This window comes from Camponotus vicinus, unplaced genomic scaffold, assembly GCF_025532165.1.
Source record: "Camponotus vicinus isolate PSW18456_S1 unplaced genomic scaffold, iyCamVici1.0 SCAF_6, whole genome shotgun sequence".
Classification (NCBI taxonomy): Eukaryota; Metazoa; Arthropoda; class Insecta; order Hymenoptera; family Formicidae; genus Camponotus; species Camponotus vicinus.
The window spans coordinates 3,864,128-3,887,288 of NW_028141978.1; the positions used below are offsets into that span (position 1 = coordinate 3,864,128).

General features: G+C 39.7%; 3 protein-coding genes across 12 annotated transcripts in view; 1 reads left to right on the forward strand and 2 right to left on the reverse strand.

Moving 5' to 3' along the window:
- Positions 1-56: 56 nt before the first annotated feature.
- Surf6 (Surfeit locus protein 6) lies at positions 57-1,734 on the reverse strand. Its single transcript, XM_083103068.1, has 4 exons — positions 1,523-1,734; positions 1,388-1,432; positions 618-1,117; positions 57-353 (listed from the first exon to the last, which is right to left on the reverse strand). Exons 1-4 carry the CDS (start codon positions 1,638-1,640, stop codon positions 132-134), a joined length of 885 nt encoding a protein of 294 aa, XP_082959194.1. The 5' UTR covers positions 1,641-1,734; the 3' UTR covers positions 57-131.
- A 259-nt stretch (positions 1,735-1,993) lies between these two features.
- Positions 1,994-4,588, reverse strand: LOC145973565 (uncharacterized). The gene is made up of 2 exons (XM_083103067.1): positions 4,256-4,588; positions 1,994-4,115 (listed from the first exon to the last, which is right to left on the reverse strand). Exon 2 carries the CDS (start codon positions 3,903-3,905, stop codon positions 2,262-2,264), a length of 1,644 nt encoding a protein of 547 aa, XP_082959193.1. The 5' UTR covers positions 3,906-4,115; positions 4,256-4,588; the 3' UTR covers positions 1,994-2,261.
- Positions 4,589-5,469: 881 nt separating this feature from the next.
- Exd (PBX homeobox extradenticle) overlaps positions 5,470-23,161 on the forward strand; it is a 48,240-nt gene continuing 30,548 nt past the window's right edge. For 5 of the 10 annotated variants that reach the window (XM_083102639.1, XM_083102634.1, XM_083102636.1 and 2 more), the window contains exons 1-2: positions 5,471-7,386; positions 8,944-9,017. In XM_083102639.1, the coding sequence (XP_082958765.1) occupies positions 7,154-7,386; positions 8,944-9,017 (307 nt within the window). In that variant the 5' untranslated portion in view covers positions 5,471-7,153. Of the gene's footprint in view, positions 7,387-8,943; positions 9,018-23,161 lie in introns of all 10 variants that reach the window. The other 5 variants (XR_014439416.1, XM_083102631.1, XM_083102632.1 and 2 more) reach the window with 2 other exon arrangements.

A 23,161-nucleotide genomic window follows, 5' to 3' on the forward strand; every position in this document is an offset into this window, starting at 1 on the left:
TATGCATGTGTACTTTGATGTACTTTTGCACATAAAAAAAATTTAAGAGCAAAATATAACTTAAATAAACATACACTTTATTTTTTTATGTAAATTCGCACCATGAAAGTACAGCTAACTAGTTTAATTGATTAAAATCCAGGTATAACACGTCCTTTCTTTGCTGCTTTTTTCAATTTGTTTAATTTTTTCTCTTTCTTCCTCTTCATAATATTTTCTTGTCGTTTCTCTTGCCTTTCTTGTATAGATTTTTGTACATTCTCTATCCTAGAATTCCATTTATTTGCACTGTGTTTCTTTTTCTGTTCCTTTCTCTTTAAAGTACGTTTGAGCAACTCTGGATTATCTTTAATCTATTAAACATAATTGCATTAAAAATATGGAACAGAGACTTCATGTGTAAAAGAATTTTATATGCTAATTAATGTATAATTTATTTAAATAAATCAGCTGATGCAAAATATAAGAATATAATAAATTGATAATAATAAATATGTAGAAATATGAAATCAATTCTATTAATTAATTTATAAGAAATTAATTAATATATTAGAGAAGAAATTAATTTTTCATATTAAAATAATTTTTCATAAAATAAAGTCAAAATAAATACATACTTTATCACCATTCGCTTTTGCCAATGCAGATTTCCATGCATCTTTTTCTTTAATATCCTCAGCTTTTTCTTTATCGCCTGAATTTTCTAATTGCTTCAATTTTTCTTTCTTTTGTTGTAATTGTTGTAAAATCTTTTTAGGATCATTCTGATTTTTAGGTAGTTTTTTCTTTACTCCAATTTCAGAGAAATCAAACTTACTAAACACCATTTTACCCTCTGAATTAAATACTGGTTTTGGTTTTGGAATTTTTGGCACCTCCTCATTATTAATCTTTATTTTATTGTCTCCAGTTGCATTTTGTTCTGCTCTAACAAGTTTTTTCTGTAGCAAACGTTGTTCCTTTTTTGAACTCTTTTTGATTCTGTTTTTCAATGTTTTTTTAAGAAGTTTCTGTTTATAATCTAATTTTTTTACACCCTTTAATTTCTCTAATTTTTCATGTAACTCGAAAGAGTTTACTCTTCCCGTTTTCTTGCCTGGTGAAGCAAAAGACTTGACTGCAATAGAAAACATATGATTAATAATATAGCTCATACAGAAAAAAATTTTCTTTTGATAAACAAGCAAATTATATAAATTCTTTTGTCAATTTAGATAAAAGTATTAATTATTAGTTGCTCAAAAAAATATTTTACTTATTAATTATATATTTTATTCATTAAAATATATAAATATAGATGAAATTTCATGGCAATTGGTAAAGGGCAATTTTGAATTTTACAAAATTAATTTGTTTTAAATAAATGTTAAAAAAAAAATATAACAACCTTTTTCTCTCGTCTCCTTTCCATCTACTAGTTGATTCTGCTTTGCTATATTAAAATATAAAATATTGACTTTATTACATGACATGAAATATAACCTCTAGAGATTTTTAGATACTACTTTAAAAATGTTTTTACCTAATTCGCACGTTGACATAGGCATTATAGAGAATATATTCGAAATAAATTTATCTTCTGTTACAAGCATTTGATGCACTTCTTTTTTATTAAATTTCTTCGACATTTTTAATTGCATCTTCTAGCAACTTGATTACATCTACAACCTCTACAACTCACGTGTATATTGTGAAAAGATTTAGGTTAGGAACAACAGCATACATACATACATATACGTACATACACACACATGAGCGCATAATATAAAATACCAAATTCGATTCAAATACATAAATATATTTCTTTTTCAAAAAATACGTCTACATTTTTTTTTCGCAGGTTTATAATGTCAAATTAAGAAAAAAATAATTATATCAAAATGATTACTTTTGTTGTCTAGAAAAATAATATATTAACGTAAAAATACTTTTGTAAAATACACTAAAAAATTGTATTAAGGTACTTCTTATCCTCATACTAAAACACTCTATATGTATAAGTAGAAAAAAAATTTTATTCTTTTTATAAATATTTGTTTCCTGAATACAATTTATTAGTTTGTGTTCCTCATGCTTTTTCCATATTAAATCATAACTATAAAAATCCTGTCTATAAACTAAAAGATAAACGAATACATGTGTATACAAAAATATAACTGACATTCTTCAATAATTCTTGGAATTCAAGGAAAATCCTTATCAAAATGACAAATTTACGTGATAATTTAAATGTGATTAATATAAAAACAGAAAAAAGAGTACTATTTATATGCAGCTTCCTCTATCAATCGTGACACTCGAAGAACAATAAGATTTTCGCCAGACAAGTCAAAATTATCAAATTCTTCTTCGACAGTTACTGCGTCTTGTATTGTTTTAAAATAAACATGACAATATCGTATATTAGTTTCTAAAATTGTCTCTGCAACCGTAGCTGAAATTGGGTCATATTTTTTAAACAAATGTAAAATATAATGCACATCATAACTTGCATGAATATTAGCAACAATTATTTCTTGCATTGGTATGATCATGACTTTAGATGACATATTCTTAATCCTAGATTGTGAAGAACTATTAGACACTGCATCAAATTCCTTCTGCTTAATTTTCGTATCAGAGATTAATGCTGGTATTTTATCATCAGATACATCCTTATTTACATTAATGTTGATATCAGGTTTCGTAAAAGAATGAAATTTACTCTTGTGTTGCTGTTCTTGATCGTAATTAGTTACTTCATAGTTATTGAAACTTCTTTGTCTTGATGAAATTTGTTTATCAGATATCAGAAAATCCGAATGTGTAATTGCAGATTTATTGTCATCGTTTAAACTTTGAGAATCAGTATTTAAAAAGTTATTAGTACTGTGAAATCTGTTTCGATCAGAAGTTGTATTATGACTCAACTTTTCTTCAGTTTCCGAGAATTTTTTATCATAATTAGAATTTGAATCAAATTGCTTGTTAATTCCTTGAAATGAATCTTGCATTTCTGCCGACTGCCCATGATTTGAATTTTCTTGATCTGTTTTCTTCACCGTACCATTAATTTTATCCTTTTGTGGTAATATGCTTATCATATCGTTATTTTGTAATCCTTCCAAACATTTTACTGTTTCTTGTAATGATCTATATCTTACAAATACAAGTCCATTAATCTTTTCTCCATTAACATACACAGATATAACATTTCCATAAGATGAAAATAATTTTCTTATTTCGTCTATATTGAGTTCCTTTTTGTTTGCAAAATGTACAATATAATTTCCATCTTTTCCTACTTTATAATACTTATAATAATCTATTTTATCTGAAGAATTACTCATGGAACTTTGTTGTCCTGAAAATAGCAAATTGGATATCAATGGATCTGATTTATCATGCTTAATTGCATTTACATTAGATTTGAAGCTATGTGAACTTCTTGAAGCAGTATCTGAAAAATTGTCGGCATTGTCAAATTGACTCCCATTAGAAGTACTTGTACTACGAGTTAAATTTTCAATTTCTGAGAATTTTCCATTATGAGCAGAGTTCAGATTAAATTGTTTGTCAATACCGGATGTTTTCTGAAATGAATGTTCCAGTCTTTGCCGTTGAGTTGAATTGGTTTTATTCAATCTATGATTTGAATCATTCATTTTAATCCTTTCTGGTAACAACTGTATGATATCGCTGTTCTTCAAACCTTTTAAACAGCATATTATTTCATCTAATGTTTTATACTTTACAAATCTAAACCCATACTCATGCCCAGTAGTATTTACAGATATAACTTTTCCATAAGCTGAAAATATTTCCTCTATTTTATCAACACTGAGTTTCTTGGAATTTGCAAAATGTACAGTATAGCAACCATCATTATCTCTTTTGTAATATTTGTCATAATCTATAGTATCCATATTGTTGTTCTTTTTCTGTTGTACTTTTAATTTATTATATTGAAGAGTATTATTATATTCTTAGATTTAACAATAGGTCAAAATATAAGAGAGTAAGCTGTCGTACATAAGTGTATACGATGTTTTCACAATAATAAAGTTAGATTTTAATTAAATTCCAGATCTTCCTGCTAGATCTTTGTTTGCAGAAGTCGTATCATATACTTTCACCTAAACACACAAAAAATTAATGTAAAAATATATCTTTCCTTTAGAGTACAGTAAATTAATATAAAAATATATTTTTCCCTTTTAGAATATAATAATATACAATTATCTTTATTTATCTTATAACAGCAAATTTTTCTCACCTAATATTGCCAAAAATCGCTTGTAAATGATATATCTTAGTCGACATCAGCTGAACAATAATGAATTTTTCTAAAGTATGCTATCTTCCTAAACGTAAGCACGTGGCGAAATCTGTTTACTAAATTATTGATTATTATTCTGATTGATTGTTGACTCTTACAAGTAGCTCTTTATCTTATTAGATAAATCTAGTGCGTGCATCGCAAACACGTGTAATCATCGCGACTATCTATATGGAAATCAATATGTTCACTTTTTCGTATAGAAAGGAATACTCAAAAAAATCAAACATGAATCTGGAAATGTACTGTGTTCAATGCCACGAAATTTCAAAGCGTTTGATCAATCGGAACAAAGAAATTTTTGTTCCTTTGTTTTGATTGGTTGATTGAACGATTAGAAATCTTAAGGTGGGATCCGATTGAGCACGTCGCTAATTGGCCAATTCAAAATAGGACTCTCTGATTGGTTAATTGTTGCTAGTTACCCTAGGTACAGGTCGATATAATTGGCTGTCAATCGCAACGTGGTCAAACGGGACGCTCCCGAAATCTTGTAGCGTTGCATCTAGATATTCATGTATCATGACTGTAATCCTGATAATATGATTGGTCAATTGCGACTGATATAGTGAAAATCCCTAAGCATCGATCGATGTGAGTGGTTGTATACTTGTGGTTCTTCTATCTTTTTTTCTTTTACATAATCTATGGCTTTAATAAGAATATGTAAAAATGTTGATCTTTACTAATTAATCTGTTTTAATTAGAATAAATATAGACAGATCGCTATATCTGAAGACAGAAGATGAAGTTGAAGAGCAGAAATATTATGGCGTCTTTAATCTCTGTGAGTATACTTGTTATAATTAATTTATAGACATAATAATCCACACAAGCTCGGATAATTTAAGACGTCCGATTAATTAATATTCAATTTAATAAACAGTTAAGCTTTTTGATGACCAGGTCTAATTAAATCAAAATATAAGGTGCATTGACATCTTCATATTAAACTCAATTTTCATATACCACGTTATTTCGATATAGATAATTCGCGTGACTATTATACATCCGCGGGTTGAAAAACCGAGACGTAAAAGTCCGTGGAACGCCGAGCGTTTGATTTAGTGCGTTTCCCGCTTCGCGGCAATATGGCCGCCAGTCGCGCGGCGGCCATCTTGCGCTCGAGTCTGCGCACAACCGAGTCCGTAATTTACGACTCGCACACAGACGCGCGAACTCCTCTCGTCTGAACGAATCGCGTTTATCGCGATCCACGACGCGCGTCATCGCGATTCGCGGATCCCCCCTCCGATAATCATCTCGTTCAGATATCGCTCGAGATCGAACGGCTCGAAATAATCGCGCGACAAAGAGGAGCCAGAGAGAGAAGGCAGTTGGTGACAGTGGGCGGAGTTGTACGCCGTGAAGTTTGCGTCGCTCGTCTCGGGGGGCAAGAGTCGCGTCCACGTCGGGAACGACGCGTCCGCGAGAGACGAGCAGGATTGTCGTCCACGAAGCGAGGCGACGCGGAGAGGTTAGGTTATGAGATCGCGGTGACGAGCGCCGAGGTCACGCCGTCGTAAATAAGGAGGTGGATGCGCACGCGGACAACGGATCGGCGCGCGACGAAGAGGGAGAGACGCGGCGGCCGATGCATGGGACGCTCTGATTGGTCGCGGCGGCTACTATGGCCGCCGATTGGCGCACGCACGCACAGCATCGCCAAGCTACACGTACGCTCACGTATACCCGCGAGCGAGTCGCGTAGCAGTCGCTCGAGCGACCGAGAACAGTGAGAAGAGCGACGGAAACGGTCGGTTCGCGCGCGTCGTCGTCGTCCTCGTCGCCGTCACCGTCACCGTGTCGTGGCTGCCTCTCGTCAAGCGGACAACTTCGCGCGGGACGTTCGTGGCGCGGATGACTCGGGAAACGACGCCGATCTTCCTTAGCCGTAACGAGTAGTCACACGCATCGACGAGGAAGAAAGATAAGAAGAGAAAGAGAGGGATATTATATATATACATATATATACATAGTGGTGACGAGGGAAGGAGTGCGGGCCCGGGCGCGACGCCGACCGTCTCGACACAACCGCGTATACGTAAAACTCGACAATCCGTCAAAGTTTAAACCGCCGGCGAAGGCACCATTTTTTCCCTATATTGTGTATGATTTTAGAAACTGAAGTAATTAGGAGTGCGAGTGCGGAACGGACGAGGATAGAAGATCGGAGGTTTGGAAGGTGAGCGTGCGGCGCAAGAGCGAGGGAGAGAGAGAGAGAGAGAGAAAGAGACAGAGTGAGAGAAAGGAACAAAACGGAGCGTGCGGAGTCAAAACTGCCGAACGATACGCGCAGAAGGACAAAGACCACGGCGTCGGCCTAACCTCCAACACGTTCGCGTTTCGGGGATCGCTGCGGGAAGCAGCAGTGCATGAAGTCACGAGGTACTCGTAACGACGGAGATAAGGTACGAGAGAGAGAGAGAGAGAGAGAGATAGATAGTATATTTTTCCAAGTGTGCGAGTCCGAGGCGAGGATTCCCGAGGAAGGAGAGAGAGCACGTGCGTCATCGCACCCGGCATCGTTCGACGACGCGCCGATTTCTGTGCAAGTTTCTTCTTACCCGACGCGTATTTTTCCGCGACACCTGGTATACGAGCGTAACGCGTAGGTGTGTGCGTGCATGCGTGCGTGCGTGCGTGCGTAGTGCGCTCCGTCGGTCGCTTTCGACGGAGCAAATATAAGTAAACACACGTTTAGATACAACACAAATACACACACACATACATAATATATATATATATATATATATATATACGGACGTGCGACACGCGAACAACGCGGTGGTCGACCGAACCACCAGCGAGATCCAAGACAGCAGAGTCCGGTTGATGGATGAGACTGGCAATATGCTACAACACGGAGGTTCAGGTGTGGGACTGATGGGTGGAAACCAGGGCCAGTCGGCCCAGAACACGGCCGGTTACGGCAGCATGGGCCCGGTCGACGGCACCGCGACCCAGGGTCCTGACCAGGCGGTCGAGGCGAGGAAACAGGACATCGGCGAAATCCTGCAGCAGATTATGAACATCACGGATCAGAGCCTGGACGAGGCGCAAGCGAGGTATGTGTATCCCTTTTCCGCCATTTTTTTAACGTGCTTGCGCGCGGGATGCGTCTTTTAATTTCGTCGACTCTCGCTCCTCTCGAGATTATCCCCCGTCGACACCTTTTAATTTTCGCTCCAAATATTTGACGATGATAAATCGCATATTTCATATTTATAATGCCTTGTATGAAGGAGCTCGATATTAATATTTTTTATATTTTTAATATTTATTAATACTTTTAATATCTTTTAATATTAATATTCTTTATATCTATTTTATATTATATTTATATCTATTTTTTTATATTATTTTATATCTACTTTATATCTATTTTATATTATTTTTTGTATTTATTTTATATCTAATTTTTTTATTGATTTTATATTTTTGCACGAGGATGCTTTTGTGTGCGTGTGTAAATATACTCGTCACAAAATAGCGTATCCTGGTAGAAATTATCCTTACGACTCACGTGCAATTAAAGATTTTAATGGTACTTTCCGATTTACGAGGTCGATTATTCGTTACCGCGTGTAAATCGTCGTAAAATCAAGATGATGGCTGCGCGTATAAAATACGACGTGTGTATGGGAGGGGGGGCTTTTATTTCGAATTTCGACGATTCATGCGAGCGCGTTATATCGGATAGATCGCCTACAAAGTGTCCGTATAAAGTACCTCGCGTCGCGGTTCTTGCAGCGTCACGCGCAAGAGGTGCATCTCCATATTTATTTTAAGAAACGCGAGGCACGCAATCTTTGCGAGTTTAATTGTATGAAATGAAGGATAATTAATGACGACGAACAACGCGCGTGTTATCTACGTGCAATTATGCTCGGCAAATTATAGCGCGTTGTAATCAGTCTAATTTATCTCACGGGATACATCTCGGCAAATATCCACTTTATCCGCGATGTGGACGATGATTCGACGGCTGAATATGCAAACTTCTTCTGTATTTATCCAAATACGATCCGCTACGAGGAGGGTCGAGGAGGTCGACGCTGCGTTTTGCAAATAAACAACTGTCAAAGGCTACAAAATAGGAACGCGGAACTCGAGTTGCTCGATAAAATACATTTGGCCGTATCACGTCTGCGTTCGCACACTACTTAATCGTATAAAGTATACATATTCGCCTGTCTGTGTCTCTCGTTGTGATATTTAAGCATCTATCCGCGTGTATGTGTGTGTTTGATGTCGCTACAAAGAGTGTCAGACGTGCCTCCCACGAGAATATACATGCATTCCACGCAGAATGGAAAGAGCTCTTGTAATTTCACGGCGCGCGTTAAACGTTAGCCATTTAAATACAGTCTTGAATTAAGTGTACGACCCTGAATTAAGTTAACGCTTTTATTAATAGCGAGCCGGCTCATTTTGATATAATCAACGTGTCATTAAATGCATATAATCTGATGTAATTTACATACCGAATGACGCGGATCTAGATTTATCCTTTACGTAGATCTATGAGATCGAGCTTGAACAGTTTTTGTTTTGCTCTCGCAATTTTTCGCGATTTCGATTATCCTATGCCATGCTATAGTTTGCTCGTATCTTGTTTGCAGGAAACACACCCTCAACTGTCACAGGATGAAGCCTGCTCTGTTTTCTGTCCTCTGCGAGATCAAGGAGAAGACAGGTGAGCGACTTTTTTTCCAAAGCATCGCCGTTTGTTCTTTTTATCACCTGGATCGTTAAACTTTACGCACGAATGACTCTCGCTTATTTCGCGTCGCGCTAACAAATGAATGGAATTTTTAAATGAGTCAATTTCGCTGCGATAAACCGCCTTTCCATAGAGATTAACCGTGGAGGTTCCAAACGATTTCTCTCGCGTCATATCGCGGCAACATCGTGCATTCATACATATGTATGCGTGTATTTTCACGCGACGCGGAAATCGAACGATGTTGCGAGGATATATTATTATTTATGCAACGTCATTGATTATATCTGCTCCTCGCGCGAGTTTTATTCTCCGCTCCTCCTCCCCCCCCTCTTCCCTCCCCTTGAGCGCGAGTTATTGCGTGCCATAAATCATCGGTCTTATTTAAAGCGCTGACTTTCGGCGCCCGGTTGTGTTTGGAATTGATTTTTAAATTGCGTTTTTAACTCGGAATCGATTGGGCGGAGGGGTGGAGAGGTGGGGGTGGGACTAGGAGAACCGGTATAATCTCGAAAAATTCAGCCTTCGGTGTGTAACGTGCATGCGCGAAAAAAGTTTCTATATTTAATCATCGTGAGAGAGAGAAACGAACGATAAATAAGCTCTCCGCTTCAAGTTATACGCGTTTTACAGCTCATCGATCGAGCACATCGCGAGCTCCAAAATTCAATTTCTGAGTAGCGTATCTTACTTCTTCATCGTGTAATATCGCCGACATTTCAAGTCGTTGTCGCGGCTCATAGACCGAAATCGAGGAATCGGAAGAGATCCCTATCTGCAACCCCCGCGTACAGACTCCCTTCGGCCACCCTCGCCGAGCGACCCCTACGGTCCCCATTCGAAACTCGTAAACATAATTTTTATGCGATGTTTGGATTACTTTTACGCGCGGATCAAGAGACCGCGAAACGCGCAATTATTTTCGGGGGATGTAATCAAGAAGGAAAAAGGAGAGAGAGAGAGAGAGAGAGAGGGGAGATCGGGGAGCGGGAATTCTGAGAAAGATCGGTGGGAGGTTGCCGGTTTACATCAAAAGTATTCGGGGCTGGAAGAAGCACACCACCACGCCCCTCACACGCTAAACTACCCCCTTTCACATCGGTTCTTCGTCGAGTATGCATGTATAGATCGCGCGTAGACATATATACGCAGAATAATCACGAGAGTGTCGTTGCCGAAGCACAAGCACAGTGATGTCGGCAACGACGTTCCACGTTTGTGTGACGTTATGCTATTTCGGTAATATTCCAAAAGGGCGTCGGGCGCACTCACGACTGACGAGAGGAGACGATGCCCTTTTCGTGGTCGAGAGGAAACGAAATCGCTATCGGTTGCTTTTGTAATTTTATTTAAAATATTTTTAAAGAAATTTTCTGTATTGTTTTATTATTTTTATTTCTTATTATTTTCTCTCTATCGTTATATTCCCTGTTTCTAGCTCGGTTATATCAGAATTTTAAATTGTGCTTTACCTGAAACTTAGGAGGGCCATTGACCTCTATGTCTCGTGTATAGTAGTGCTGACGCAAACAGCAAAAGAGAATCTCTCGCCAAGATATTTTATTGAGAAATTATAAGATTTTTTACAATGTTCCATAAAGAGATCAGTTTAAGATGTAGTCATTTTATTAATTACATTTAATTCTCTTTATTTATATAATGCCCAAAAATATTCTTAAAATATGCATTTCCTTTATTTTGACATATCTTTTACTGAGCATTAGATATTCTATATGAAAAAATTTTAATAATCGAATATATAAATAACGTTACATGTGATAATATTTTAAAGCAATTAAAATATATTTAGAATAAGATTTTCAATATATTCTGTAGATTTTTTTCGTTCTGTGAGAAATGTTTACTTCTATTTTTTTATTCCATACATATTATATTTCAAACTAGTATTACCAAAAACAATATTAATAAGTCGACTACGAGAGATATGCATTTGAGGGAAATTCGAAGCATCATCCTCTAATGCGGAAAAGAGAGAAGAGAGGCGAGAATAGGAGACGAGAGAGACAGCTCGGTTCGGATTTATCGTAAACAAAAAGGGCGTCAAAGCATGATGAGCACTCGAGACGATGAATCGTTTTAATGGTCCTGTATCTTTTACGAGCTTCACCAGCCCGGCTGCGTGCAATGCACGCGTGCGCGGAAAAATGTACCGAGAGCTCTCTCTCTCTCTCATTCTCTCTTTCTCCTTGGGAAAAAGCGAGATGCATGATAGTCGTAGTTGAGTTTATGGGCGATGGCTGACGAGGCAGTGAAAAAGTACTAAACCGAGAGGAGCAGATAAACGCTATGTTAAGCAGACCGTTTTACCAGCCATTTAATATAATCTGCTCTCGCGTTCGCTCGCTCGCGCGCGCCGCTCAAATAGCTTCAGTATCAGGACCGTACAAAGGGGGGCTTCGCCTCTTTGTTCGACGCCGATGACATTACGCGTATAACGCGCGATTTTTATTGCGCGAATCATTGTCTTTCCCCTTGTCGGTCTTTCGAAGGAATCGAAATTTTTTGCGAAAATTGACGTTACTTTTTACGATGACTCGCATTTTTCTCTGTTACGTGAAAATTGTGTCGGAAATAAATATATAAACGTTACAACAAGTTTGCTTCTTAAATATTTAGGTCTGACAGAACAATACAGATCTTCGTCTTTTATTTATATTCTGAAAATTTAGCTCGAGATACGATCGTAGATAGGAACTCGCGTTTCAACGCTAAATGTACGGTGTACGATTATAAAATATGCAACTATAGACGATTCGTTTGATTCGCGTTAATGGACTGTCCTACTTTCTCGAGTATCACGCATGGTGATCGATCGTGCCTCTCTCTAAGAGTCAGTCAGCCTCCGAATGCGATTTGTCACGGTCAAATTGGTAGAGGGACGTTTTCCTCCCGTAGCGCTCCGCGCTGATCTTCGAAAACTTGTTTTCGGGGCAAGCACAACGCTCAGGACGATTTCCCGTGGGACACGCGTAGATCCTGAATACAGACAAGAACGGAAAGAGGCGGGCCGGCCCGAAATCCGCGGGATTTCTCGACTCGCCTTTCAACCGTGGCCCCAATCCTCCTTTTTTTTTTCGTCCTCTCGTGTATGGACAGAGCAGCTGGCATAATCCTCCGCGCGGCGCATCGAAAAGTCTCGAGAGACGGCATCGAATACGTAGGGGTCAAAATCCGGCCTCCACGATAAATGGTCATTTCGATAATTATCGAACCCGGGGAATCGTCGGACGATAAACCTTTCGGCGAACTCGCGCGCGCGCTCGCGATAAAACGAACAGAATTAATCCGCAGCCAAACAGATAATTCGGCCGGATAATAATCCGCGTCGCTGCCATTAATCACGAATCGGCTGGTTATTGATTTGGCGCGGCGCGTTCTCCGATTGGCTGACTTTACTTACGGCTCGTCATCGAGCGCTCATGACGCATGTTTCGCGCGGTCGATCCGCGTGCGATCGGTTATCGTTGCACAGGACGATTTATTTATTAGTAGGATGGCACGGCCGAAATCTTCGCGGCGAATCTGCAGTTTCGGAGCAACGGTAACAATTAAAAATCCATATTCGATTTGGCCGCCGGCCAGTAATTCTATTTCGCTTCGCGCACACCTATAACGCGTGCAATACCCCGTGCACGATGCTTCTGTCATTGTCGTTACCCGGCGCCGCTCGATACTTTCGATATAGCGCTCTTCAACCGGGGAAAATCAATCGTTTTACCAACGTTAGTCGCGGAATGATCGATTCCCGAAAGGACATTTTATTCCTTTATAAATATATTTTGTACAGATTTTACGCAAAAAAATATGTATACGTATGTTCTACTGTCCTTGCATCGCATATGTTAATATTAATCCGAAAGAAGAAACGAGGATGAGTCCTGCATTTCGCTGCAACTAACCGACCTTGATTTCGCAGAGCGCGTTTCACGCTGGATTCACCCTCGCTCTTATCTCCTACATAATTAATAGTTAGCGTGTGCCTCTATTTATTTACGCGAATTAAATTTTCTTTGACGCACGAGATAAACACACTCTTGCATTTGTTTCTCTCTAGACGATTAAAAACTCATTTGCTTTTTACATTTCTTTTATTGGATAAAAATTTCTAAGAGTATACTTCTCAGAAATTAATTGAATAAGATATAATACATACATTATAAATATATACATAAAATGTAAATTTAATATTTATTATAAATATATACATAAAATATAAATTTAATATTTATGATAAATATATACATAAAATATAAATTTAATATTTATTATAAATATATACATAAAATATAAATTTAATATTTATTATATAAATATATACATAAAATATAAATTTAATATTTATTATATAAATATATACATAAAATATAAAAAAAAATTTAACATAATATATATAATTTAATATATAAAATTCTTTATATCGCTATATGCGTTATAAGAAATAAGATGTATAAGCCGCAAGCGTGAAGAAATAGGGGAGATCGTGGAAGAAAGTTAATCGCGCGTTCCATTATTATTGTTACAATGCACGAAACGTGGCTTCGATTTTCGAGAGGTTGACGCCGCTCATTCCGGCTCCAGCTGGAATGTCGTTCCCCTAGCTTTGCTTTCCTTTTCTTCTTGTTCTCGCGTCTTGCTCTCCCCCTCTCCTCCCTCTCTCTCTCTCTCTGTCTTCTTCATCTGTGATACTCGCATGCAGATAGGGTTCCAGCATCCCAAGGTGAACCGGCCTCTGGCTCTCTCGTTCTCTCCTCTTCCATTGCCATTCTCGCTTTCTCTCTCTTTCTCTCTCTCTCTTTCTCTCGAGTCTCATCCTCTCGGGTCTCGAACTTCACGGAGTCGACTAACGAGATTTGTACGATTCGAGAAAGTGCGCTGTAACGCGCGCGCGCGCGCGCACTGATTTATCGCAAAAAAAAACTCGCACACGTTGACGGTAAATCGCAATGTGCGTGCCTTTTGCTGAAGCTTTCATTAAACGCTAGAGAAACGTTTCCTTAACGAATACGTTCCTTCCCGCGTTTCTCGTTCCGCGGAAACCAAGTCCCCCGGTCGATTCCCATGATTCGCTTTAATTAACTCGTGCGATTACGCGTCGCGCGTATTCGTTAATTAGCGGCTTGCTGTGACGGCGAAAAGACGGCCGCGATACGCGCGAGTTATTACGCATTGTGTGCCTATCCAGATGCTGATAAGGCGGCGCGGCGGCCCCCTTATATTATCAAGTAGCGGAATTACCGTATAATACTCGTCTCACAGATAACATGCGTACATATTGTTCGCGAGTGCTGTTGTATTTCGGACTTTTATCAGCGAATACCTAACTCCCATGTCATCAAAGCGGGTCGCTACTTTAGACTGTTTTTTCCGTCTCTGTTTAAACTGACGTGTCGTAATTTATGTGTTTTAAAATTAAAAAAATAGGTGCCTCACGTGAATACAGATATACATCTTTATATGCGAGAACTCCCTGACTGCGATATTGATACGAGGAAACAAAAGGTGGAATTCGAGGAAAAGAGAGGAGGAAGGAGAGAAAGAGAGATAGAGAAAGAGTGAGGAGCTATTGTGCTGTCACGTACACGACAGTTGCACGGTGGTACCGTTAACGAAATTGCATTTAAGTCGCTTTAATTGCGGAGTTGCTGACCGGAAGTCGTCGTTATGGTCATTGCTCTCGCGGTGGGACCACTCTCTTGTTATTCGGCGCTTTAATTCGAGGTTGATGAGGCGAGCTTCGTTAAAGCGAAACTTTTTCAAGCGCGAAAAAAACGTTTTTCGACCCTGAAGAGGGTCTCGCGATATTTTCGCCAGACAAACAAATCTAATACTTGATCGTCGTCGAATCGAACGAAATAAATCGTTAAACATCTAGTCGAAAGAGAGGACCGCTTTGCCGGAATTCGTCGTGCGTGTGACATGCACGCGCGCAAAAGGTCGATTTAACAAACCATACGTTATGCGACGATAAAATCACTCAAACCTATAAACTTGGAGCTCGAGCTAGGTGCGGGTACGTTATATCATAAAAATCCAGTAAAATAAGCTCGTAAACCGAGCGGGACAGGGAGAGAGAACAAGAAAGAAGAGAGAGAAAACGGCGGTTCACGCTGTCGCGGTGCAGTATAAACTCTCCTTGCGAATATGTGCTCACGCGCGTGCATGCGCGATATTTTAGAGTACACGCATCTGATATCACGAAGTACGAAGTACGAGATGCCGCTCGATACAAATTGCCCCTCGCGAGTATATAACTGAAAACATAATTCGGTAATACAAGATCGCTTTTGAAATCAAACACATGTCTTTTCATCAGTTATGATTTTAATATTATTTATTGGAATTAATTAGGAATATAATGTTTATATTAGAAGAAAGATACTGAAAAAATCGATGTATTATTTTATCTCTGGACTCTAATTTCTATCTAAAATTTTACCTTCAAATAAAAATTTAACGCATACAGTGTCAGTTTTTGATGAATAAATTAATTAAGCCAATTTTTTCAGCTTTGATAAAGTTACAAAATTGCTGGAAAAATAAGAATAATTTAATAATTTATATATTTAATTAATTAATATATATAATTTAATTAATTAATATATCGGTTTGTAGAAACCTATGTGTGTGTCGAGATATTTTTTTCTCTTTAATATTATATAATGAAATTACATATTTTACGCTAAAATTACACCCACATACATTCTCTAAATAGCGTGTGTATAGATAGTTCAGAGAGTTTACCCTTATTCCTTAAATATGGATCATAACATGTATACCGTGTCTTCCTCCCGATTTAATTTTCTCGAGGAGGGAGGGGGACCGCCGGACGAATCTTAGATTATCTCGATCAGCGCATTCACGTCTTGGTGCGGACGAGAGAGAATGATCTTTTGAGAGGCTAATTGGAAGACTCTTGAGGGCTACTCTCGGCGCTCCAATACGGCCAGTTCGTGGGCCGGCGTTCTCTTAATCGTATGGTAATTCTATGGAGATTGCATGAGGCGAAGAGAGAAGCTCGTAGCTCGGGATCGTTAGGCCCTTTTCGTCCCCGCCGGGACCTACCCCCCTGTCCTGCCTTTCCACCAACTAACGGCGTTCCGCTATCCGGCTTCCAATCATTCCTCCTGTGCTTCTCACCCATCATCTTCCTTGTCCCCCTCCAAGAAACTTAGTTTTTGTCTCGTTCATCTCGTTACTCTTGTCTAAAATAAATCCGTGAAAACGATTATTCTTGGGGGAGATTCTTCGTCATTTAATCTTTTCATTTAATACGCAGACAAAAACTTGGATTAATATCGTATTTTTTAATTATGGAGGCATTTAATTTTTTTGCATTTTGATTAATTTAATTTGCATAGTAATTAAATCGATTAGTGATAATTTAAAAGCAATTTTTTATTACGTATTTAATGTAATGTCAATAACCTGATGAGACACAACTCGTAGCTTTATCATCAAAGACCTTCCACCTTTCTAACGCCTTTCTTCTCCGGCTTTCCCTCTTATATTCTTCCTTGAGTAGAGACCTGAAGTGACAAGTGAATGGCGTGCCACCGTCGAGAGGGGGAGGTGAGGCATAACAATAACCTCGCGCTGTTCCTCGCCGCGAAATAAGTATCGTACTGTCTCGTTTTCATATACATGCGGGCGATTTCAGACACGCGACGACCTGTCGCAATTGCCACTGTCAGTTCGCGTCGGAAAGAAACCTGCGATTATGCGCGCGCGAACCCTCGCATGCGTGTATGTATTATGCACGTGCAAACGTCACTTACTCTATCGCGCGCAAACACGAGCGTTATCGTTGATCTAACTCCATTCCAATTCCGTCTGAGTACCAGATGACAGGAGAGCGACAGCTCATCCTCGACGCGAATCGCCTCACCCCCGCCGTCTATCATCGGTAGGAATATATCGGGCATAATTTTATCGCGAATCTAATTAGAGACCGGTACATAAGTGCCGTATTGTTCCTTCTTTGACAACTCCACCGTTCTCTTTATACGTATCATGTAGAATAACCAACATGATAATGAAATATTCAGAGCAGTTATTATTACTTTGTAGGGGTCTCTCAGCAAGACGAAAATATTACGAATTTAATGACGAATTTAAATGCAATTAATAATAAATTAATAAATAATAAATTAATAAATAAATAATAAAATAATAAATTAATAAAAATTAACAAATGCAATTATTCAGTGGAAAATTTAGACTGTATTATATGATAATATATAACACATTACCATATATTATTAATTATCCATGAATTATAAAAACTATCTAATTACAGCTCGTAAATACCTTGTATCTAATAACCCTCGTATGGGTTTGAAGAGGTTGAATAAATAAAAAATATCCGGAAGATTTTCGACAAGAGAGAGAAAACAATCTTAACTCCCGTTTCGCAGCAATAACGCTCGCGATAACTATAATATATTATTATTCCCTTCGTAATACCAATTTGAATTCAAATATCACGTAGCCGAAATATATCTCGATACCGCCGTCGGCTGCCCCGGGAGCCCACTTCTTGTTTTCGCGGCGATGCAATGTGCACGCCATTTACGGGGCGGTACATGGAGCAAGCGGGAGACGCTCGTAGCGGCGAACGCGAGCAGGGCTGAGAGATGCCGGCAGATAAAAGAGCGAGAGAGGAAAGAACGGCGAGAGGCGAGAGGGAATGTGAAGGAACCTCCATCTCGGGCTCGAGATTTCATTAAAATTCATGAACCGTACGCGCGACTTGCGCCTCTTCGCCGCGGTGGTCTTTGAGTTTTGCGCGTTACGAAGAAGCGGTGCATCCACCGACGTGGATGGACGGGAGAGAGAGAGAGAGACGGAGAATGGACAAGGAGGAGAGGGCGAAAGCAAAGAGGGGCGGGGGAGAGAGAGAGAGAGAGAGAGGAAGCTGGGGGAGAGCGACGTCAGCTATGAATAATACAGGGAACTTCTAATTGCGCGAGACAAAACTCCATGTAGTTGGAAACTTTTGTCCCGGCTATACGAGGAGGAGAACTTTCGCAACTCTCGCAAAACTTAGCGCTTGTTTTACCGCCCGACTCATCCTCCTCCCTCTCTCATATACGCGCCGCGTCGTCTCGCCGGAAGTCGGAGAGCGGAATCGCCGCGGCTCTCTTATATATCGTTACTCCTCGGTCGCATCCGCACGTCGTTCGCCGCGAACTTTGTTACTTTCGCCGTCCGATTCCTCCTGGAATTTCCTCCGAGAAGATGCGTCTTTGCTCGGTCATAATCAGTGACTTTATTACAATCTTGCAAATATTTTATCTATTCGAGGTAAAGTAAAGGGGGTGGGTATTGAATTTTAAGATACTTTTAGTATCATCTATAAATTTTTTTTTATAATAGATATTTATTTAAAGTCTGCATTTTTTTTAATATATAATCCCAAAAATATATTTCTTTTTTTTGTTTGAAATTTTTTAATCTTTGGAAATGCTCGTGGAAATTTATTTCGGCGATGATTAAAGTCATTATTCGACACGTCGTTTCTGCGTGAGAGAGAAACGGTCGATAAACTCTGACTGTCTTCTCTTTCTGTCTGCGCTTCCTCGATCTTGCTCCGTCTCGTTCTTTCCCTCTTTCGCTATCCAACGACGATGCTCGCATAGGTGTCGGCAATGAAGAGAGGGATATCGTTTCTACGGCTAGGGTGTGTTCAACCCCCGTACTCAGGGGTGGCTGTAACGTCGCTCGTAAAAACACCGTAAACTCGACAGCAACAGGTCCCGTGTGTCTGCCGCAGAAGAGCGCCGGTCGTGTGCCGCTCTCGGAATATGACGGGAGTGCGCGGGGCGTCGCGACGCCTGGCTGCGTCACTGGCGATTTTTTATGCCCCCCTCCTCTCCCTTTCTTCGCTTTGCGCGATCATGATTACGCGAATAGCGGCCGAAATTTATTTTCGTCGACAATCGAACGCATCGCCGGTGATTCGACGTTTCTTCATCTCTCGACATCGGTCCTGAAAGATGTTTAAAAATAAAATAAAAGATCTTGTCTTTCTCTCTGACATATATTCTGTAGGTGTTAAATTATTGGGACGCCCCGGCCGTTTCCAGACATCACGTTGAAAGCGTCAATTCTCGACGTGCCCAATATCGTGTCGAGACATTCATCATTTATGACTGCTCGTTTCGTGCATCTTTTACAAGCATCGTTGGACTTTGTATGAGCGGAACGAACGGGCCAGCGAGAAATCTCGGGAAATTCACGTGGTGCCCGGTATGCGTGAGACAGGAACGGTATCATTTCGTTGATTCCGACATTTTTACACGAGACGGTTACCAGAACGGTCCGGGCGACCGTCATCTTCGCGAAGATAACAGGGAGGACGGTGAGAGAAAAATTGTCACGGCAAAGGATTTCGAATTCTCGCCGCGTAAGGAGTCTGCGGCAGAGTCGACCCTCCCCTTCCCCCACATGTGCATGCATTATGCATGCACAGTGGCGCTGCGAGAAAAATGTCTTGGCAGCCGCAAAGCACGGGGTGCAGTTGCCTTGTCTCTCTTTGCCTCTCTTTCTCCTTTTCTCTCTCTTTATATGCGGCGTTACCAGTCCTGTATAAAGTGTGCAGGTGTGTGCGTGTGTCGATACCGGGGGTCCAGATGTGCGCAACTTTGCTGGCGGCCTTAATTGTACTCGTAAGATTCTTTAATAATGACATATCGTGTCAGAACGCGTTGCCAAGAAATAGCTCGCAAAGCGTGAATATCGGGTCGCAAGACGGTTCTCTGAAACTTTCCGAATAAATCAGGATAAAACTGATTATAAGCTTAATAATAATGTTAGCAGAGTTGCTTAAATTTAATTCCTTAGTTTTGCATACATATAGCGAAGTTTAATTAATCAAAAAGTGCCTCCTTGCTTTTTGAAATGCAATCTTTGTAAGAAAGAATCATGACTAGAAAAAGAAAGAAAGAGATAAAAATCTATCAAGATTAAGGTAGAGAAAAATGAGTTATAGGCAGTCGAATCACAATAATGCATCTTCAGCTTCATTCTCGATATTTTCACGACGGTTTTTCCACGATTTGATATCGAGCGCCTTGCCCTCCCTCTTGACGAGAATTTGGTGGGGATGAAGCTGAGCCGACTGTCCACCCTTCCTCAGGGACGGATTGCCCTCTCTGGCCTTTCTATGGGCTATATCTGATGTCTACGGCTCCATTAGAACCTATATAAGGGAGCGTTTCTTTCAATCTATTGTTCCGAGAGAAATATATCTCATATTAATATAGATAGGAGATTAATAAAAAATTATTTTCTTGTGCAGCGTATGCGATATTCTGTTCGTATTATGAATTTATCAGAATTTATTTGGAAAATTATTTATTCAAATGCAAATTTACACTTTTACCAAGCACTCGCCACTTTCTAATCGAGAGAGATGAGATTACTAAAGTTGTACAATTTATGGATTAGATGTAGATAACCAAGTTGCAGCATGCAGTGTGTGTATCGCGGAAAGTTTCGTGCCAAAACTTCAAGTTTAGCAGTATTTCGCGTATAAGAGACAACTCTCTTCGTTAACTGGAAACCGAAGAAATCGCAAAGTTGAAGGGGGAGAAAAGGTAAGGGTGGTTTTCCCAATGATGATGCACCGGTGGAAAGCGTTTATAGCACTCGTGGGAGCCACTAGCGTGAAAACGAAACGCAAAGGAGACGCTAGATCTTGTCCATTCTTAAAAAAGGAGTCCTTGTGTGAAAAATTTCCCGAAAATTCGAGAATATTGTAAACTTAAATGGACACTTTCAAATATAATAAAATAACTTGGTCTCAATTTCTTTTTAATTTTTCATTGAAATATTTCCCAAAAGGAAAAAATGCCGACTTTAATTATGATAATTAAGTTGTTGAACTCAATCTTGTTCGTAAGAATTTTTTACAACTTTAAAAATAAATTTCTAAATTTTTTTAAATTAAAATTATGTGGGATAGAAAGTCACACATAGTTAGAATTAAAGTTAATACGCGCCGGTATCTCTTTCCACCATTTTCTCGTTCCGATTTTGTTCGGCGCGAAAGGATTCTGATGCCACCGAATGGAAAGAGCTTCAGGTTCTGATGGAATTCTAAATTTTAAATCGCCCGAAGGATTCAAGTCGGAAATTGAACCTTGACCTTTTCCTTCTCGACGACTTTCGGGCTCTCTGATAGGATTAGTCCTATGGTCGTGAGAGCGCGTTGGGAAAACACTATCATCGTTAGGTTTTATCGCGGATGTTTTGGCGACAAATATAAAGTGCGCCTCGAATAATTTCACTAGTCGCTTCACGATCGAAGCACGTAAAGAAGATTCCTCGATTTTATGCGTTCTTCGACACTATAAACGCGGCCGATCATACGTTTTGATTAAGATTTCTACGGCCGGAGATACTTCAAAATTCAACAGACTATCAATACTTTTACGATATAGATCGTACATAAATATAATAAAAATAACATTATTAAAATTATTAAAATTAAATGTTAAGTATTAGCATTCTTCTAGTTTTTCGTCGCGAGGGGGAGGAAATTTTGCCGTAGGTCTCCGGAAAAATGGGGATCCCTACGAAATTACGTGACCGATATTCTCGTGGTGATCGAAGACGTTTCCTAGACACCGCGACGACGCGTGCGTCACGATGAAAGTTACTTGCGATGAAGAAAAAGCAGTAATTTCCCCTACCTCGTGCACCGTCCATTGACGTTTATGCGTTTGCGCGCGCGCGCGAATATAGTACGCGGCTGCCGCCGGTGCATCCACGCGAATGCACTCCGGAGATTTTCCAGGCCAAGTGTCCCGGCGTTATTCGCGGGGCCGCACACGCCATAGATCATGGTGTTTTCAGCATCCACATCCACACCCGCGATTGCGCGCGCGTGCGCCTACAAACGTATCCCCAGATACACGCGCGGAAACGCGCCGACTGAGTTATTTTCTGATCGTTGCCTCGCGTTCTCCGCGCGAAACCCGCGTACGGTTTGGTCCACTGCGTACAAATACGCATAGAAAGCGTTAATACACACACCGCTGTTTTGAATATTTTATAAATTCCATTAGATATGACTTTTTTTCTCGTTAACATGGACTTGACAGGAAGCTTTTTTATATTCGAATCGAAAAAACGTAATGGAGAGACGAGTAAATATTTTAACAGACACGCAGAGATATTTAATCTCACGAATATCCTGCGATCAAATTGTGACTTTTTTCAGATCCTTTTCATGTCCGCTCTTTTTTTAAATTGTTCTAAATTTCTCTAATTATTATATTCTACTCTAATCTAAATGACGTTGCAATAATAGTTTGTTAACAAAAATTTGAAAGAAAATTTTTTAAAAATTCGATTCAAGAAAATATTTTAGGAATGAATACTTTTAATATTAATATCATCTAGCTGGATTGTAGATTTTTCTTTCAGATTTTTTCCCAGATTTTTTAACCATTTTTTCCTTGCATTTTTCCTATCTTTCTTCCGGCTCTAATATCTTTCAAGACACGCGACTGGATCATTTTACGTGAAGCACTCTGTATATACGGCGCACGTCGGTTCGTGGCTACATAGGCATCGCGACTCGTGCATATATATATATACGTGTATATACACACATATATATGTGCACATGTACACGCTCTCGCTCGCAGATACGTACGCAGACCCACACGTATACCGGGTGACTCGAAAGTGGTATTGGTCTCGACGCGAGAGCCACTCGATCAATACACCACGTTGCCTCCTGCGCCCTCACCCCCAGGAACGTCGGTGCACCCCTTCCACGCCGCTCCTGTCTCTCCTCTTTCTCTCTCTCTTTCTCTTTCTCTGCCGTTCTCTTCTCTATCTACCCGACTACCCCTCTACAACGTGGCCGACGTGTTCGCCCACTCCCGAGAAAGGGACGATACGGTGGAAACGGGCTTTCGGCCGGCCGAAGACTCGGGAAGGAAATACTTCGCTCAGCAGAAAATTTTTTGACACACACTCCGATGTGAACGATGTAAAAAAAATCTGATCAATTCGCCAGAGCGAATTCTCGGGACGAGAAGCGACGATATTCCGCGAAATTTAATATCTCAATTTTTAGAAAA